This window comes from Hibiscus syriacus, unplaced genomic scaffold, assembly GCF_006381635.1.
Source record: "Hibiscus syriacus cultivar Baekdansim isolate YM2019G1 unplaced genomic scaffold, ASM638163v2 tig00110461_pilon, whole genome shotgun sequence".
NCBI lineage: Eukaryota > Viridiplantae > Streptophyta > Magnoliopsida > Malvales > Malvaceae > Hibiscus > Hibiscus syriacus.
The window spans coordinates 502081-515205 of NW_024062746.1; the positions used below are offsets into that span (position 1 = coordinate 502081).

At 35.6% G+C, this 13125-nt stretch overlaps 1 protein-coding gene across 1 annotated transcript; it reads left to right on the top strand.

The window, feature by feature from the left end:
- The first annotated feature begins 6752 nt into the window (after positions 1-6752).
- On the top strand, positions 6753-7996 carry LOC120126656 (probable xyloglucan endotransglucosylase/hydrolase protein 6). The gene is made up of 4 exons (XM_039144787.1): positions 6753-6936; positions 7047-7147; positions 7230-7426; positions 7577-7996. Exons 1-4 carry the CDS (start codon positions 6753-6755, stop codon positions 7965-7967), a joined length of 873 nt encoding a protein of 290 aa, XP_039000718.1. The 3' UTR covers positions 7968-7996.
- The last annotated feature ends 5129 nt before the right edge of the window (positions 7997-13125 follow it).

Genomic DNA, 13125 nt, shown 5'->3' on the forward strand with positions numbered 1-13125 from the left:
GTGCATATCATAGCGAACATTAAACTTCCCACTGCCGATGCATACGGTACTCGAGACATCTCCATCCTCTCTTCTTCACTGCTAGGACTCATACTGGAGGATAATTTGAAGTTAATAGGAAGAGGGGTAGAAATTAGCTTACAATCTTGCATGCTGAATCGTGACAAGATCTTCTTTAAGTAATTCTTTTGTGAAAGCCAAATCTTCCTATTACTTCTGTCTCGGTGAATTTGCATCCCTAGAATCTTGTTTGCTGATCCCAAGTCCTTCATTTCAAATTCCCTAGCCAGTTGTGCATTCAATTCGTCAATATGATCTTTGTTGGGTCCTGCAACCAACATGTCATCCACATACAACAACACTATAACAAAATCGTTATCACCAGACCTTTTGAAATAAGCACAAGGGTCTGCATTAAGTCTGTTATATCCAAGGCACATAATGAAGAAATCAAATCTCTTATACCAACACCTCGGCGCCTGCTTTAGACCGTACAAAGATTTGTTCAACCTGCAAACCAAGTTCTTCTTTTCTTTTTCTTCAAAACCTTCAGGCTGGAGCATGTAAATCTCTTCTTCAAGATTTCCATGAAGAAAAGCTGTTTTAACATCTAGCTGCTCTAGATGTAAGTTCAATGTAGCACACATTGCCAAAACTACTCGAACTGTTGTTAGTCGAACAACAGGAGAAAATATTTCATTGAAATCAATACCTTCTTTTTGAGCATATCCTTTGACCACCAGTCTTGCACGATACCTCTAAACTTGATCGTCACCATTTCGCTTGATTTTGAAGACCCATTTGTTACCAATTGGCTTCCTTCCTTGTGGTAGTGGCACAATGTCCCATGTATTATTTTTATGAAGGGCTTCGATTTCTTCTTGCATCGCCATCATCCACAGTGAAGCATCTGAGCTGTTTATTGCCTCCTGGTATGTTGATGGCTCACCGTCCTCTGTTAAAAGGCAGTATGTAATATTACATTCTATAACATAATCTGAGTGCCAATTGGGACGTCTTCTCACACGATCTGATTGACGAGTTTTTGGAGCTTCAGAACTCTCTGGTTCTTGTTCATCATGTGCTGGTTCTGCTTCAGAATAATCTCCTTGTTCAACCTCCTTTTCCACATGTATATGTGTAGTCTCTGACTTTTCAGCGCTATCATCATCTTCTTTTCTTTGTAGTTTATCTTCTACAAAGATAACATCCCTGCTGATGATCACTTTACGGGTAGTGGGATCCCACAAGCGATACCCCTTTACACCATCAGCATACCCCAAGAATTTGCATTTCCTGGATTTTGGATCTAGCTTTGAATTTCTTGGGAATTGTACATCACGTACACAATACTTCCAAATACTTGGAGGTTTGAATAATCAGCTGGTTTACCAGTCCACATCTCCATCGGTGTCTTCAGCTCTATTGCAGTTGATGGAGCTCGATTCACCAAATAACAAGCGGTATTGACTGCTTCTGCCCAGAATGATTTTTCTAGGTCTGCATCCCTCAACATTGCTCTTGTTCTTTCTAACAAGGTTCTGTTCATCCGCTCTGCCACTCCATTTTGTTGAGGAGTGTTTGCCACTGTGAACTGTCTTTTGATGCATTCTTTCCTGCAAAAGTCATCAAATTCTTCGCTTGTGTATTCTCCTCCATTATCTATTCTGAAACACTTGATCTTATTTCCAAAATCAAGTTCCACCCGCGCTTTGAAGTTTTTGAAAGTTGAAAACACATCTGACTTCTTCTTAATAGGGTACACCCAATATCTCCTAGAGTAGTCATCAATAAATGAGACAAAGTATTTTGCTCCGCCTAGGGATGTAACTGGTGCTTGCCATACGTCAGAGTGAACCAATTCTAGAACACTTTTACCTCTAGAATTTGACGTGTTGAATTTCAACCGGTGCTGCTTACTTGTTATGCAATGCTCACACAAGGTAAGTGATACCTTTATTAAGCCTGGAAGTAGGTTTTGCTCCACAAGGACTTTCATTCCTTGTTCTGACATGTGTCCAAGTTTCTGATGCCATAGCATTGCAGAATTTGAACTACATGAGGCAACAGAGGCATCTGCTTTTAGCAAAGTCTCTCCCTTCAGCATGTACAAGTTTGTAGCTATCTTTTCGCCTTTCAGTACCACAAGCGCTCCACGGAATACCTTTATGATTCCTTTTCGTGTTTCAATCTTGCTTGCATTATTATCCAACAATCCGTAGGATAATAAATTTTTCTTCAGGCCTTTCACGTGCCGCACATCTCAAACAACTTTAATTGTTCCATCATACATCTTCAATTTGATGGTTCCCACGCCTATGATCTCTAAGGCATGATCATTGCAACTATACACAGATCCTCCTGAGACAGGTTCATAATGATGGAATCATTCTCTTTTTGAGGTCATGTGATATGTTGCTCCCGAATCAATGAGCCATATATCTGTAAATCGTTTTCTTCCTTCCACGGTGGTTGACGCTTCACAGCATAGAGCATCTCCATCATCTGAAGTGTTTACGGTATTGCCTTGAGGATTGGAGTTTTTATTTAGACTCCAACAATCCTTCTTCAAGTGACCCTTCTTTCCACAGTTGTAACACTTTAAATTCTTCTTGCTTCTCGACTTCGATCTACCATGTTTGTGACTGCTGCTTTGGCCACGTTCTGTTGATCTCCCTCTCATCGTTGTCATCGTTGTCAACGCTTCTGCTTGTTGCAGATTTACTTGTCTGTCTTCCTTGTTATTGTGCCAATTTTCTTCTTGTAGAACAGCAGCTGCAACGTCATCGAAGACTAGACTGATGACATTATTGTTTGTCAAATTGATGATGAGTTGATCATACGAATCCGGTAGACTTTGAAGTAGAAGTTCAGCACGTTCTTGTTCTCCTATTTTACAGCTTAAGGATGTCAGCTGAGAAAATAAAGTGTTCAGTGTATTTAAGTACTCCATCACTGAAGTAGATTCTGGCATACGGAGAGTGTACAATTTTCTCTTAAGGAAAATTTTATTGTGCAGCGATGTGGCCTCGTACAGTTTGGTGAGATGATTCCATATCTCCTTAGTTGTCTTCTTCTCCTCGATACTTGACAATACTTTATCTGCTAATGCTAGATGAAAGTTTGCCATAGCATTTTCGTCAATTTCGATCCATTTGTTGTCGTTTTTGAAATCTACTGGCCTTTCGCTAATAGCTGCTAGACAACCGTCTTTCCTCAGGATGGCCTTCATCTTCAATTTCCACAATGAGAAATTTCTCCCATTGAACTTTTCAATATCAAATTTCGTTGTCATTGCTTCATTTACGGATAGCTCCCACTATTTCACTATCGTGAATAGTTCTCTAGAACCTTCAAAGAATGGGTAATAACTTCTTACTTTCTTATGTTGGAGGATTCACCTTTTGGTGGCAACCACAAAGACAATAATCAGACATTACATTCTCTAATCTGGCTCGAATACCAATTGTTGCGGAAGACGGCTATCGGATAGAGCAAAATCGCAACTGATAATTTGAGAAAATAAAAATGAAGATAAAGAAGACACAAAATTTACGTGGAAAACCCCTAAATAATATAGGGTAAAAACCACGGGCAACGGTAGAAGAATTTCACTATGAGAAAAATAGGAATTACAACCTCCCTCGATCTACCAAGGAGAAAACAATGATAATTCTCTCTTGATAAAAAGGAGAAAACAACTCTCAAGAAACTCTCTAAATTCTCTATAGTATTGGAAGAAAGCTAGAATGCTTTAGGATGATTTTGAAGCTAAATGAGCTAGGGTACTTATAGTTGAAGCTTAAGGACTAATTTGAAAGTACCCTAAATTTCAATGACTAATTGCATAGTTTTACCATCCAAAATATTCAACAATTTCAGCTTCCATTTGCACCACTTGCACCGAAAATATTGTTGTCAAAAAACCCCACCGAAAGTTGACTACACTTGTTGACTTTTCAGCACTTGTAACCATCTCAGACTATTAAATGAGAGATTAAAAATAAAAAAATGACAAAAATATATATAATTTTAACTATTAATTTACATTTATCCTAATCATAAATCGATATTAAGCTTTTCAATCTTACACTTATATATATGTAATTTCAATTTGATAATCATTATATTGACATAAATGATAAAATGAATCACAAAATATTATTAATAAAATAAACTAACTAAGACCACCCTTGTAATTCAAACGAGAATGGAAAGTCCAACAAAACATCGTAAAAAATGGCATAAAAATATTAATGTAAGAGACGAATTTTGATTACTTATCAATGGGTCTAAAATGATGGGATGTTAGGTTTTAAAATAATTTTAATATTGTAACTTAAATAAATTAAACTAGATTAGGAGAAACGTTTTTATAATTGATCTCTACAATATATAATTTAACTTAATCGATCAATAAATTAAATATAAATATTTATATAAGAAATAAACCAATCTTACTTTAACAAGTGTCCATATTTAAAAGTGTGAGCTCAATCAAAACTATCCAAGTCATGAAAGTTGAGCTCCACATGATGGGGGCCTCGAAATGGCTAATTTAGGAAAATATTGTAGAAAAATAGAAGAGTAAAAATACTTAAAATTATTTTAGAAATATGTCACAATTCATAGTGTTGGATAAAGTCATTTCCGAATAAATATAATTTTTTAAATTCATCATTTGCTAGAATTTTGAAAGAAACTGTCATAAAAATTATCAACAGCGATTTCACTAGAGTTGTACATATTACCGATAATTTAAAAATAAATCAGAGACAAAATTAAATAAATTAAAATAAAAAAATATTAAATTGGATAAAAGAATCAGAATGAAATAAATTAATTTTATAATATATATATATATACATTTATATGCAAAGGACATATGTTAACACAAACATAAACTAAATGATAATAGCATGCATATGAGAGCAACTCTAATAACTTAATAAAATAAGTTAAAAAACATATTTAAACATTTGAAAATCTAATATCCAACCATTTTGGATATTGTTTTTTTTTTTTGCAATCCTACATTAATTGCATATTTACTTTTTTTAAAATATTTAAATATAGTATTTATAGTTTAGTTTCATGGAGTGATTAGAGTTATGACCCTCGCACATCGTCGTTTGACTCATGTTCGTATTCATGTACAGGTGTATTTTTTTTAATTGAAAGGGAAACATGTTACATCAAGATCTTATATATGGGGGACCTTGAGAGTCTCTAGATAGAAGACTTAAAATGGCCACAGGAGGATTACTAAAGAGCGTAAGTTCATTATCATCGGCATGTCGGATTTTGGAAAGAGCATCGGCAACCTTATTAGCTTGACGTGGGATCCATTCAACTCTTGTTGTCCAATGCTGCCTACGTAATCTGCCAATAGACCGAATCAAGGAGCTATGCTCGACTGAAGTGGAATCATCATTGATGAGGCGAACCGCCATAAGACAATCAGATTGGAGAAGAACGCATCTAAATCCATGGTCCCATGCAAGTTTCAGGCCAATAAGCATACCCCAGAGCTCGGTTTGGAGGGGGGAGCAGTAACCAGTAGAACGATTGTATCCGAGAATCCAGGACCCATCACAGGCACGAATAACACCCCCTGCAGAGCTCCGCTTCAGGCCACCGAAGACAGCACCATCAGAGTTTAAACAGACCCAACCAGGTGGCGGCTTCATCCATTGAATAGTTATTATCTAGTTTTTTAAATTATTCAATTCAATTCTTATCTAATTTGTTCCAAAATCATCAGTAGCTTCTACCGACTCAGGGACGGAGCTCCCTTAGGTTTCATGGGAGTCCCGACACATGTTAAAATTTATATATTCGATATAATTTTAGTTTAATGATATTTTGGTTCAAGTAAAAATATATAAATATTTATTAAATATTTAATCAAGTAGGGGTCCAACTAAAAAATGATAAGTATGTGTTCTCAAATTTTTGGTTTAATTACAATTTAAGTCATTGTAAGTTTAAATATTAGACAAATTAGAAGTTGTCTTTTGAGTTTTTTATAATTTATGGTGAATACAAAGTAATATATGTACAAATATTTTTAACTATTTGACAATGAATGTTTGTACCCCTACATACATGCTTGAACTCGGGACCTCAAGGATAACATCAACCCTTAATCACTAAGGTCATTAATCACTAACGTCGTTAATCATTAACGTCATTAATCACTAAAGTTGTTTGTTTCATGCTAAATTTTGAGTTTAAATACCTAATAAGTCTTTATATTTTTCTTAAATAGTCTAATATTTCGACCCCTGTCAATATTTAATTTTGGTTTCGTCCCTGTAACTGACATAATTTTTTAAACCCTAACAAAACACGATTTTAAGAAAATCGTATTTATTTGAAAACAATTTTATCGAACACTGCAAACTTTAATCTATCCCCCTAAATAATTTTTATGCATCTATATTTTTGTATTTTTCTCTAATTTTTTCACAATATTTATCTAAAGAATCCCCGAAATAATAATAATAATAAAGAAAACCAGTAGCTAGCTAGAAGAGTAAGTTATGAGTAAGATGAGATTCCAAAAGGCAAAATAAAAGCAGTTGGAGTTGTAGGCCTAATGTCGGCTTTGGCATTAGCTGGATCGCAAGCAAAACTGGTGATGAAGACACTTTGCAATTGAACGCAGCACTCTACACAATGGACCCCTCGCTCTTTAATATATATACACTTACCCATTTCATCTCTAAATCAAACTCCATAATACTAATATGACCTTAAATAATGCTGTTCCTTTGCTTTTCTTTTGTATCCTTGCAGTTTCTCTCTCATCATCGTCGGTTCAGGGACGGCCAGCCTCTTTTCTCGATGATTTTAGAATCACCTGGTCGTATTCCCATATTAAGCAAAGCGATGGAGGGAGGGCCATCCAACTTATTCTAGACCGAAATTCAGGTCTACATTTTTCGTGGGGGTCACTTTATTATTTTAACCAAAACTCGTTTAATTATTGGATAATCATGATTAAACTAATCATTTGTTCTTCAAATGTTTCTTTTTATCAGGCTGTGGATTTGCTTCCAAAAGTAAGTATTTGTTCGGACGTGTCAGCATGAAGATCAAGCTCGTTGCTGGCGATTCCGCCGGAACAGTTGCCGCCTTTTACGTAATGTTCAATACCGAAAACAAATGGTATTCATTTTCTTTTCCTTCGTCTTAATTGGTTTACATTTGAATTCTGGGAGTAGATGAATTCGGATACGAATACTGTAAGAGACGAGTTAGATTTCGAGTTCTTGGGAAACCGAACCGGCCAGCCGTATACTGTCCAAACCAACATCTACGCTCATGGAAAGGGTGACAGGGAACAAAGGGTTAACCTTTGGTTCGATCCTGCAGCAGATTTCCATACGTACTCAATTATGTGGAACCATCACCATATTGTGTAAGTTGTAAATTGCCGACACTAGTATGGTAAACACAAGTATTAGTTGGGGTCACTTCAATTAATGAAATACAAGTATTAGTTGAGCAATGATTATTATGTTATTAACGTTAATAGGTTTGGGTTGTTGGGTGGGTGCTTTTGACACAGGTTCTACGTTGATGAAGTGCCCATCAGAGTTTACAAGAACAATGAAGCTAAAAATATTCCATATCCAAAGCTTCAGCCAATGGTAGTGTATTCGACGCTTTGGGAAGCTGATGATTGGGCAACGAGGGGAGGACTGGAGAAAATCGATTGGAGCAAAGCTCCTTTCTTGGCTTATTACAAGGACTTCGACATCGAAGGTTGTGCTGTCCCAGGGCCAGCAAGTTGTGCCTCGAACCCTAGGAACTGGTGGGAGGGCACTGCTTATCAAGCCCTAACTGCTATGGAAGCTAGAAGATACAGGTGGGTTCGTTTGAACCACATGATATATGATTACTGCACCGACAAGTCCCGGTACCCAGTTCCTCCGCCGGAGTGCATAGCCGGCATCTGAAATCCTATCCAAATCAACTGTCGTGAAGAAACAAATGTACAGTCTTCCAGTTCATTTTAAACAATTCACCGTCGAGCAAGTCGCTCTTGATTAAAAAATGAGAGCTCAAATTAAAAGACAAAATCAGTGGAAATAAAAGGTTAAAGCATATGGTTTAAAGAAGAAGAAGAAGAAGAATCTCAGCTTCCAGAATTGGAAACAAATCCCCTGTGAGATGATATATCCTCTATCCCATCCTCAATACTGATGATGTCTCTTCAATGGTTGTTGACAGCGCCTCTCCTCATTTGCTTGTTTTCTCAATCTTCGTTTCCTCTAAAACTCACTAACCAATTCTGAAATTCATAAACACAAAATTACAAACACTCTCTCTTAAAAATATTCATAGTGCTCATATGGTAATACCGACGAGTTTGATGTAATCTCTTCCTTTTTGGCCATTCAATCAACAAAGAGGTGTTTGATGTGAGCAGGTAACATCCACATATGCATAAACAACATGGGCGGGACCAACAATATACGTAACCACTGCTTTTAGGTGTATTTAATTACAGCCCCGACAGGCATAATCATGATAAGACCCCTATCCACATTGCCTTGGTGAAGCCTTTTAAAACTATAAAGCAGGGACCATTCTGTGAAGCAGCAGCAAATATCACATGCAACTCGAAAAAAATATAATAATTGTCAAGCTTGGACCAAGAGAGCTCTTTCAAACAGTCAATATGCATGAAAAGAGCGTAAAAATGAATGAAATTGGAACCAATGGATCTACTATACGTTCCAGGAATGAATGGAAGCACTTTTGAGCAAAAGTGAATAGGAGCTAAGATAAGTTAATGAAGGGAAAGCCAAAAATCATTGTTGGTCACAAATCACTGTAAATAAAACATGGAGTACACACAAGTGGGGGATAACCCTACATTAATTGGATGCTGTCACTGTGTTAGTCGTTATCTCAATTCTTTTGATTTCGGGAGAAGGTTACACCTTTTTATTGCAGAAGCTTGCTGAAGATTACATTACACCAACTTTCAAGTAGGTCCCTTGTGATCAGAGGCAATGCTAGGTTCGCAAAAGAATAGGTTAGTTGAAGCGGGTCTGGCCTCCACTAAGTGTAGTAGATAAGGACATGAATAAGGATCGAGTGGCCCGAGCTTGTTTGCAAGATCGGACAAATAGGTCTGGTCTAGTTCGATGTCATATTACATGGCTGAGATGCCTACTTTGAATCAAAATCCCAAAGGGAAAACTCCAAATCGAGCACTATTGAATAGTAAAATGAGGCAGGGATCCAAGAATTTCTCTGGAGCAAAATTAATGGGATTGCATGCCATTCAGAAATGTTGAAACAAATACCACCTCAAACTGATGCCCGAGATTATAGTTGCTAACGTACAGTATACCAACCCTATAATATATGTTATATACTCATCAGCCATTCGGCAGCCACCTAACATGTATCAGGTGGGGTGTGTTGGTGACGACCAGCGTTTGTAGCGATCGGCACTGTTAGATGTTAGATTTTAGGGTAAACTACATGATTGATCATTTTTAACCATCCAGCTCAGTTGGTAGAGCACAAGGTTCTTAACCTTAAGGTCGTGGGATCGAGTCCCACGGAGGGCATTTCATAATTCGGAGGTCTCTTACGGAAGCTGCTCTCAACCTGGTGTTGGGGGTAGCCTACTATCTTACCTCCCCCTTACCCCATATATATGGGAAAAAGGGACAGCCATTTACATGATTGATCATTTTTGTTAAAATTTTGTACACTTTTCCTCATTGAATTCAAAAAACATAATATTTAGTCACTTTCGTTTTTATTTAATTAAAATGTGTTCATTGAGAGTTAGCTACCATTATACCTTCAAGGTATGCGATATAGTGATTTTATAAAATTAAAAAGGATAAACTACATAAATGGTCACTAATGTTTGAGTAAATTTTGTTTTTCCCATTGAAGTATCAAAAACATCAAATAGGTCACTAAAACATCAAATAGGTCCTTGAACAATGATTTTATATTTAATTTATTCTAAAAGATTTCTAACTTTTTCAATGACTTATTTGATGTTTTAGCGATCAATTTGTTACTTTTCAAATTTCAGTGGGGAAAATATAAACTTACTCAAATATTAGTGGTCATTTGTGTAGTTTATAATTTTTAATTTTATAAATTAATTGTGCCAAATCAACGACCCGTTAAAGGTTTAATGACAGTTAACCTTCAGTTATCACATCTTAATTAAATAAAAATGAAAGTAACTAAATATTATGTTATTTAAATTTATTGAGCAAAAATATACAAAACTTTAATGAAATTGATTAATCATGTAGTGTGCATGTACAATTTTTTTTAATAGATAAGAGCAAAACTTAAGAAAAGTAGCCTTTTGAGTTTTTGTCTTTCTCTGTCAATTCAGAACTCGTTCATTTGTATTCCAAACTATTATAACTTTCCAATTTGAGATATTTAATAAAGATTAGTTTTTTTGTGTTTTTTTTTCATATTTATTAAACTTTATTGTGTATAAAAATTGTTTAAAAAGTCTATTTCGTCTATCTCGTAAAGTGTGGATTATGGAGCCATGGCCCAATATCTATGGATGTAAAATTTGAGGAAACCACAATGAGGTCTCTGTTGAGTGAATCTGGCCCGTTTGGGAGGAAAGAAATGACCTTTCCCAAATATTTCAAAGTATTACTTTTGCTGACCAAAAAAAATGTATATTTATTACTTTTTTTGCTTCTTCTGAAGACCAAGGTTTTTTTTCCCCTTCTCAAATCTAACCCCTGATTGCATCTACATTTGGGTAAAAAGGTTTGAAGAATTGAATAGTCAAACAAAAAGTTTGTTGGTCCAATCCACACCCAAATAATTTCAATTATAATAAAGTCGGTTTCTCATCATACTACAGGTGAAATGTGATGAATGACATTTCAGAGTCAATTAAATTGGTTTTACATTTTTCGAGATTTGATCATTAAAAGAAAGAAACAAAGGAAAATGATGATGAAGTTCACTTGCACGGTGGTGGTGTAATACCGGTTCTGATAAATCTAAATCATCTAATTATTTTGGTGTTTTGAATTGTCTCATCGTGTTTACTGATCTTAGTCATTTCACTTTCAATTTTTTAAAATAAAAATTATGGGTGGGACCCATTAAAAGGTGTGAATTCCTGATTAGATTAACGTAACCATAAAAGGACTTGACCTCATGTTTGACAAACAGCCTTATCAAGTTCTCATAATATCCTGTTTCGGTAAACTCCACCACCAATGGTCACTAATTTCATCCTTTAAAACCCAAACTTCTCTTTTTTACTAGTTTAAATTGAAAACCTTAACCCTTAAACCCTTCAGCGATATCGTCCGATGACGACTTTGATTACAACCATCCCGATTTCTTTTACAATGTTGAACATCTTGCTTATGCCAACAAAGCTCCCGAAATTGAATATAACACTTATGCTAAACCGAAGTCTGACATGATTGTTTCAAACATACACTTGCTTATGGTGTTGGATTTTATTAGTATGGAGCTCAAAATGAGTCTATTATAGAAGGAAGCGTGAATATGAGCAATTTGAATCAGCTATGGATTAAAGTCGGAGTGCAGACGGTCAAATCTAAATTTGAAAATCTGATTATGGTCGAAAACATGGATTCGAGTAGCATACTTGAGAGTTTAAATCCATGTATTATCAGAGACTAACGTATGAGCATTCACATCAATCATATTACGGATATTTGGTTATAGATAGAGACCCGAATTTGAACAGTCTCTATTGCCTGAATTTGAATACGGATATGGTGAGAGACTTGAATATAGTCAGCAAACGACGATGTTTATGGTTTTGAAAAACGACGACATCGAGAGAGATATAAAGATGGGGTTTGCAAGAAAAATGATTTTCTCAGAGAACACGAGAGAGAAATAACTCGGGTTTCTAAAATCAAAGGTTTGAATTTTGAAGATTTAAATTACCAAATTGTTGTTTTAGCAATAATTTAGGGTCGAATTAGATGTTAACTTTTTTATTAATGTGTTAGGTCATTAATTTAATGGATGTTAACAATGAAGTGGTCATTTTTGTTATAAATTGATAACATTAGTAATGATCACGTAATTTTCCAAACTTTCAATGGTGAAAATGAAACTACCCTAACACTAATGACGGTGTAGTATTCCCCTGATGTTTACAACTTTACACTTTCGTTTTCCGTTTAAATTTGTTTATAATGATGAGATTGGTGTGCTTTCGTTATAATCGCAGTTGAAGCGACATATATGAATGATGGAAATTTGTTAAAACAGTGAAATAAGCATCATAATTCCGTGTTGTAATCGCTTCTTTTGTTTTGTTTGTGTGTGGGCAAGGCGAGATTTGGGGCCGTCTAAATGCCATTCGCATGAATGATTTGGTTTTACTTTAGGATGATGGCATTGATAATATATGAAAACACGGCAACCCCACGCACGGTTTCCCCGTCATGGGTTTGATGGGGTCAAGCTTGTTGAAACATAACTTACAAGGGCCCCCGTTTTCTTGACTTGTTTTGGAATACCACTCACATGCAATGCTTCGTTTTCTTCATTTTTGGCCTAATCATTCCCTACTTTTTCCATTCTTAATGCACGAAAAACAAACCGGGTTAGGTTTCAATGATTTTGATTGAAGTTCCTCTGGTTCACTTCTTTTACGGATTATGTGGAATATGGATTTTTCATGGTTTAAATAAATACATGGAAATCAACCTTGTCTTTCTGAAAAAACATGTTGACAAATGTTGTAGAATTGTCTACACGGATGGTATTTTCAGAACCACCACAGCCTTTCAATCTGTAATAATCTTCTGCTGATTTCATGTATATATTAGATATTGATGGAGCAAATTACTAAAGCAAATCAGCCAAAAAGACATGTCCCAATGACTTTAAGCCACCTCAAAAGACATCAACATTCAACAAGCTTGAATTTTTCACAAAATGTGTTATGGTTAATTTATTTTTAATATAAACTTTAAGAAATTGAATTGTAAAATTTAAAATCTTCCACCGACGGAGGAGGACCCAATTTAGTTATGATTATATCTGCCAACTACCATTTGATTTCAAAAGCAAATCTTCAATGTGTTGAACAAAATCACA

Bases quoted from the DNA above. Each gene is read 5' to 3' on its own strand.
- LOC120126656 (XM_039144787.1), top strand. From the start codon at position 6,753: ATGACCTTAAATAATGCTGTTCCTTTGCTTTTCTTTTGTATCCTTGCA. The intron at 7,148-7,229 runs GTAATGTTCAAT...TTCTGGGAGTAG, and splicing joins GAACAGTTGCCGCCTTTTAC to ATGAATTCGGATACGAATAC. The intron at 7,427-7,576 runs GTAAGTTGTAAA...CTTTTGACACAG, and splicing joins TGGAACCATCACCATATTGT to GTTCTACGTTGATGAAGTGC.